At 28.7% G+C, this 7,603-nt stretch overlaps 2 protein-coding genes across 2 annotated transcripts; one reads left to right on the top strand and one right to left on the bottom strand.

The window, feature by feature from the left end:
- Positions 1 to 240: 240 nt before the first annotated feature.
- MKS88_003331 (merozoite capping protein 1) lies at positions 241 to 2,163 on the top strand (the record flags this gene model as incomplete). The annotated part of the gene is made up of 3 exons (XM_067216413.1): positions 241 to 250; positions 540 to 781; positions 1,165 to 2,163. The coding sequence occupies 3 exons, from the start codon at positions 241 to 243 to the stop codon at positions 2,161 to 2,163; spliced, it is 1,251 nt and encodes a 416-aa protein (XP_067073062.1).
- Positions 2,164 to 4,730: 2,567 nt separating this feature from the next.
- Positions 4,731 to 6,317, bottom strand: MKS88_003330 (ribosomal protein S22; the record flags this gene model as incomplete). The annotated part of the gene is made up of 1 exon (XM_067216412.1): positions 4,731 to 6,317. The coding sequence occupies one exon, from the start codon at positions 6,315 to 6,317 to the stop codon at positions 4,731 to 4,733; it is 1,587 nt and encodes a 528-aa protein (XP_067073061.1).
- Between the last annotated feature and the right edge of the window lie 1,286 nt (positions 6,318 to 7,603).

Below are 7,603 nucleotides of genomic sequence, written 5' to 3'. Positions count from 1 at the left end.
TATATATATATACATATATATATACATATATATATATATATATATATATACATATATGTGTGTGTACAAAGAATAAAAATACTTTTACTCCTTTTTTGTTGCAAAATTCTAAAAAAAAATATTTTAAAAATATATTTTGTTTTAAAATCTATGAAATATTCTGAATTATACTACTGGTAGAATTTTTTTTTTTTTTTTTTTTTTTAATTATATAAATAAATTTTAGTACGATAGGACAAGATGATAGAAAGTAAGAAGTGCAAAAAAAAGAAAAAACAGGATGTGTAATAAAATGAAATAAAAGTAATTCGTACATACCTCCGTACACGTGTATACGTTTATATATACATATACATATATACACATACGCATATGAACACTTACCCACCCACCCACACACACACACACGTGTAGCACATCTGCATCTATATTGTTGCCAGTATGCAAAGGTGAAAGCGGTAAATTATCTTTCCATTTTTTTTTTTTTTTTCCCCCCCCCCCTCTCCCCCTCTCTTCTTCGCTCTTGTATCCTCATACAGACACCAAGTTAGCAGACGAAGTTTTAAACATTGCGTTGTTAAACCAAAAGAATGAACAAACGAACCTGCAAACTGAGGTTGAGAAGCATAAGGACTTGAACGGTATTGTCCTTTTCATGTACCCCAAAGCCGATACACCTGGATGTACAGAACAGGCTAAACTTTTTAAAGAAAAGTATGAAGAATTCAAAAGCAACAATTACGCTGTTTACGGATTATCTGCAGACAGTGCTGAGGATCAAGTAGGCACAAAAATAAAAACATAAAATGGGAAAAAAGGAGAAAAAAAGGAAAAGAAATAGTGAAGTATAGGAACAATAAAAGACTATAATGCCTTTATGCCGTTACATTACGTTTGTTTAGCCTCTGCGTATTGACATTGCCAGTTTAATTCTTCCTTTTGTTTTTTCATATTAATTTTGCCTTGATCTGTGTGTTCATTTTTTATGTCCATTCGTTTGTTTATTTCGTTTATTTCGTTTATTTTGTCTATTTCGTTTATTTCGTTCATTTCGTTTATTTCGTTTATTTTGTCTATTTCGTTTATTTCGTTCATTTTGTCTATTTCGTTTATTTCGTTTATTTTGTTTTATTATTATTATTTTTTTTCTTCTTTTCCCCCTAGCTCAAGTGGAAGGATAAACTCGAACTGCCATTCGAGTTGCTGTGCGATGTTGATAAAAAGTTGATGAAGGAACTTGGATGTTTGAAGGATGACGAGAAAATAGCCAGATCCCATTTAGTAATAAAGAACGATTTCATTGTGTCCTTTATCGAAACTGGAGTAAAGCCAAGTTTATCTGCTGCCAATGTTATGACTTTTATTACGAAAGGTGAAAAGGATATCGAGGCAGAAGAAAAAGAAACAAATGCAGAAGGTGGTGCAGTTAATGATGAAGTTACAGGAGAAGGAAAGGATGAAGTTAATGGGGATGTAAAAGAAGAAGGAAAAGAAAATGATGAAACAAATGAAGAGAAAGGAGGAAAAGGATCGGATGATAATAAAGCTAATGAAAATGAAAAGATAAAAAAATCAACAGCTACAGGAGGAGGAACAGGTGGAGGAAAAAATAAAAATGCAAATGTTGGAGATATGAAAATGAAGAAAAAAAGCTCAAAAAAGAAAAGTAGTGCTGGTAATAATAGTCATAATAATAAAAATAATAAAGTAGTTAAAAAAGGTTCTAATGTTAAAAAGGAAGTCAAGAAAAAGCTGATTAACAAAGCACATAAGAAGAATGAAAATAAAAAAGGAAAAAATAAACTCGCTAAAGGAAAGATGGTTAATGGAAAAAAAGAGATGAAAAAAAAATCGAATGTTAAAAAAGAGGATAAAAAGAAAAATAAAAATAATCATAAAAAAAATGTAAACACAAAAGACAAAAAAAAAAACAGTGGTAAAAATGATAAAAAAAATAAATTAAAAAATAAAGGTACACAACAAAAAAAGCAGTTAAACAACAAGGGAGCAAATAAGAAAATAGTTAAGTCAAAAGATGCAAATAAAAAAATAGCCAACAAAAAAGTAGACAAAAAAAAGGAACAATTCAACAAAAAAAATATCAAAAACAAAAATATTATGAAAAGTAATAAGAAGGTGAAAAAATTGATAAAGAAAAAGTGAGAGCTAGCATAAGGTGGAAGAGGAAGAAGGGGGGTAAGGACTTACCCAGACTTTCCAGCGCTTAGGAAAGCAAAACGCATGTATGTGAATATATGCACATACGTATATGTGTGCGTGTATATGTGCATATATACATGTATATATATATAAACATATATTCATGTATGTACATTCTTGCATGTATATATGTATATACTTGCATGTGTGTACGTATATGTACCTACTGATGCTCATAAAAAGACAGCACTAAGACAGTTCGAAGGACCATCCTTTACGCAGGGGCCAAGGTGCGATCATAAGGCAAACTATTGTCAACCCTGTCAAACATGCCAATTTTTCCATTTGACAAAAGTTTAAAATGAAACATGTATATAGTTATGTATGTGCCTATACGCATATGTGTTGTGCGCATATTGTAGCCCCTTCAAGGAGAGAGAGATCGTGAACTTACACAAGTATCTCTCAACCTAACATGTGTTTTATTTTATTTTTTTTTTTTATCTTTATGTATTTTTGTTTTAATTTTACATATGTATGTACGTGTATATGTATATATACGTACGTCTATATATATGTATATATATAATAATATAATGTTTTAAAGAATGTTAAATTTTATGAAAATTTTAACCCTTTGTGCATTTCTTTAAAAACTACATTATTGTGTATAAGAAAGAAAAAAAAAAAAAAAAAAGAATGAAAAAGAATGAAAAAGAATAAAAAATAAATGAAAAAGTAAAAAAAAAATTTGTATATATATATATATATATATATATATTAATATATATATATATATATAATAAAATAAGTGCTATGTAAACAACTTTTTTGTTTTATTGCAATATAGAGACTTTTTTTTTTTTTTTTTTTAAATATAAATCTTAATTATTGAGAAAAAATACCAAAAAGGACTTCATTTTTATGTAGAAGTAACACCAGAACGGTGGTGTGTTATTTGTACTGATTTTTGCTCATTCGCTTCGTTTTTATGTTTTATCATATTTTAAATTTCATTATATCGTACTGTTTGTACCATTTTGTATTGCTTTATGCTGCTTTAGTTTTTTCTTGAATGTCTTTCACCGTACATACCTCTGAAGTTGCAGTGCATACTGATGCCAATAATACCATGTGAACTTAACGCCCTTTGACATTTTAGCTAAGTTGCTCATTAAATAAGGAAAAAATAAAATTATTCCTCTTTTTAGTATTACTAAGAATGACCCATATTTTAATCGAGACATATTAAGAAAAAGAGGAGTATGGTATATGTGTTCACATATACACATGGAAATTATGTTAACAGGTTGTTATGGTAATGCAAATAGGGAGAAAAAAAAAAAAAAAAAAAATTGCTAGCTAACTAAGCAGTGTCAATTTTGAAAAAAAGGGAAAATATTTATAAATGCATTGTTTTTAAAAATAGTTTTACGAAAATTTGCAAGCGTACAATATATATATATATATCATCGCGCGACAGTATTTACCCGTATATGCCCAAAGCACAAACGTACTACACCAAAAGATAGCTTTTACAAAAAATTGGAAGAATTTAGCAAATTTTATTTTTTTTTTAATCCTTTGGTAAGCATTTTCACAAAAAAAGGTCAAAACCGGATAAATGAGGTAAACATGGGCTAATGCGGTATGGTGACAAAAATGCAAAAGTGCAAAAGAGTAAATCGTACCGACAAAATGAAAACATTCGCATCGTAGTAAATCCATTACAAATCAATTTTTTTGTTGAATGCCATACACCTATTATGACATCTTTTGAGGAATACCATTCTCCTAGAAAAATACCTTAAGGATAATGATGGCTTCTACAAGCTGGTTCACCCCTCTTCACGTTGCTCCTCTCTTGAAATTTTTTAACTTATCATTTTCTCTACTTATCATCTTCTCTACTTATCATCTTCTCTACTTATCATCTTCTCTACTTATCATCTTCTCTACTTATCATCTTCTCTACTTATCATCTTCTCTACTTATCATCTTCTCTACTTATCATCTTCTCTACTTATCATCTTCTCTACTTATCATCTTCTCTACTTATCATTTTCTCTACTTATCATCTTCTCTACCTATCATTTTCTCTACTTATCATCTTCTCTACTTATCATCTTCTCTACTTATCATCTTCTCTACTTATCATCTTCTCTACTTATCATCTTCTCTACTTATCATCTTCTCTACTTATCATCTTCTCTACTTATCATCTTCTCTACTTATCATCTTCTCTACTTATCATCTTCTCTACTTATCATCTTCTCTACTTATCATCTTCTCTACTTATCATTTTCTCTACTTATCATCTTCTCTACCTATCATTTTCTCTACTTATCATCTTCTCTACTTATCATCTTCTCTACTTATCATCTTCTCTACTTATCATCTTCTCTACTTATCATCTTCTCTACTTATCATCTTCTCTACTTATCATCTTCTCTACTTATCATCTTCTCTACTTATCATCTTCTCTACTTATCATCTTCTCTACTTATCATCTTCTCGACTTGTCATCTTCTCGACTTATCATCTTCTCGATCTTTCGACTTCTAAACTTATCAGGTGCCATAGTACTGTATCTCGCGGGATGTGTAGTACCCCTCCGATTTGCTGTCAACGACTGCTTGGCCATTTTGCCTTTTTTTCTGTTTTTGATACAAACGATATAAATGTTTCTTTGTCGCTTCAGGGGTGTAAAGTCTTGCATCAGGTCTACTAATCCTTTTTGTAAATCTCCATAAATCCCCCCATAATAATTTTCTTGCATTTTTATAACCATAACCTTTAAGAATAGTACCATTTTGTGTTTTCATATTTGTAATTGATGGTGAACTTTTTGTAACTACCAGTCTTTCAAAATTATATGGATAAGAACAAACATCAATCAGAACATGTTTCCCAGCTTTTATTGTTGGCATGACAACTCTTGGCCAAAAAAAAGATTTTTCCTGAACAGTTAAGGCTTCTGACTCAGATTGATATTTTGTTCTGGGTCCTTCACATTTTCTTATGACCAAGTAAGAAAATTTTTCTTCTTGCACATTTTTTGCACGACTACCTTTGCAATAAATATGATGAGATAATCTATGTGTTCTTTGTGAAAAATGACACCAATCTTTTCCTGTTAATGATAATGGGCAAATACTTTCATGTGGACACGGTGCAACAATATGAAATTTATCATATTTTAATTCTGTAATGAACATTTCTCTTATTGAATGGAGCATACGAAATCCTGTTGGTGTACCATGTTCAACAATTATTATTATGCCGTTTTTTGTTAATCTATTCCATAAATTTTTTATAAACAAATTTCTCGAATTATAATCATACATTGACAATAAAGTATGTGACAACAAAATTAAATCAAAGGAATTAACATTTTCATATAAATGCATTTGATGCTTTACATTTGGAATACTGTCAACCATATATTTTGATATGGATGTTAAATGCTCTGATGGCTCAACTGTTACAATTATATCGAAAGTATAATTAAAAATTTCGTGGGCAGCTATAATACCAGCAGCTGGTACGGATGTATAATTTAAAAAATACTTCGGAGTAAAATCGGTAATTCGTGTTCTTATTTCATTTAGTATTCTATATATAATTCCATAATGCCCATTAAAATTATGTATTGTATATGCAATAGACGCTTCTGGAAAAAAAGAAATATTTACTTTATGTCTAGTGTCTTCGGCATGTGCTAAAGCAATTTGTTCCATTTCTTTTGGTTTATTTTTATAATGTAATAAAAAATTTTTTAAGCATTTGTAAGATTTTTTATCTAGCATTTTTTCTATTTTATTTTTTTCCTCTTCTGTGCTACATAATAACTTGGATGGCAGAACTCTTGGCAATTCCACACAATTTCGACTTGTTATTTTTTTGGCCATAAAACGGCCTAATTTTTCCAAATCTTTTTTTTTTATGAACTGTTTAGCTAAATTATATAATTTATTCCTTACATGGTCAGGTATTTTTAATGTTTTCAGGGAAACCATACTTACTTTGTCTAACTGTTGGATCTCTTCAGCACTTAGGCTCTGACTCTCTCCAATTTTATCAAATTTGTATCCTCGGTACGAAAAAAATCTCCTATTTCCATTTTTACCAAATGAAAGTTTGATGAATTTATTCATCCCGCCTGAGTGTGCTTTTTGATATACGCTAACGTGTGCACGCGTTCAGGCGGAATCTTCGTGCGAGTGGAGGCATGCACACAAATACGAATAAATAAATGAATAGATATACACATACATATATATCTATATACCTATATCAATCTATCTATATCTATATCTATATCTATATCTATATCTATATCTATATCTATATCTATATCTATATCTATATCTATATCTATATCTATATCTATATCTATCTATCTATCTATATATATATATATATATACATACATACATATGTACATAATATCACACAAGCACAGAATGGCATATATTCTTCCTGTAAATACGTGGGAAACCCCTTTAACTGTTCATCTTCGTAATTTAAAAGAGCTGAAAAACTGGAAAAGCGGTTAAGGCAAACTTTCTTTCTTATTCGCTCCTTTGTTAGCTCTTTTTATTTTTTATTTTTTATTATTTTTTATTTTTTATTTTATTATTTTATTATTTTTTATTTTATTATTTTTTATTTTATTATTTTTTATTTTTTTTTTTTATTTTTTTTTTTTTTTTTTTTTTTTTTTTTTTTTTTTTTTTTTTTTTTTTTTTTTTTTTTTTTTCCTCCCTTTGTATGTCTGTTCAGGTGAATTTTATTTTTTCCAGGCAAACATAAGGTATTTATGTACCTCCAATTTTTCATATATGTTTACTTTTTATAACGTCGTAATATGTGATATGAATAAACATGACAGTATCAGTTATTTTTGTACGAATTTATAAAAGGTATTCATTGATTATACCTTCAATGACTTTTGCAAACATCTGTTTTAGGGACCAGTACTTACCATTTTGAGTCCTCAACCAAGTTCAAAAATAAAATAATAATTCCTTAAAAATTTATGGTATGAATTGAATAAACAATGGAGTTGAGCATAGGTATGTTTTATTTAAATGGTGAGCACTAGTGAGATATTTGAATGTTGTACCATTTGAAAATTAAACTGATTTAAACTAAATTAAACTGATTTAAACTAAATTAAACTGATTTAAACTAAATTAAACTGATTTAAACTAAATTAAACTGATTTAAACTAAATTAAACTGATTTAAACTAAATTAAACTGATTTAAACTAAATTAAACTAAATCAAACTGAATTAAACTAAATTAAAATATATCAATCTTGTGAATGGCTTAATGCATATTAAATATCACTAGAACATTTTCGATAAAATAAAAATATGAAGCCTTACGACATTTTTGTGCAGAGTGAAAACAACCATACGTACATGTGTGTACGCA

This window comes from Plasmodium brasilianum, chromosome 10 (assembly GCF_023973825.1).
Source record: "Plasmodium brasilianum strain Bolivian I chromosome 10, whole genome shotgun sequence".
In the NCBI taxonomy this organism is placed as follows: Eukaryota; Apicomplexa; class Aconoidasida; order Haemosporida; family Plasmodiidae; genus Plasmodium; species Plasmodium brasilianum.
This window is presented reverse-complemented; position numbering and strand designations above follow the sequence as displayed.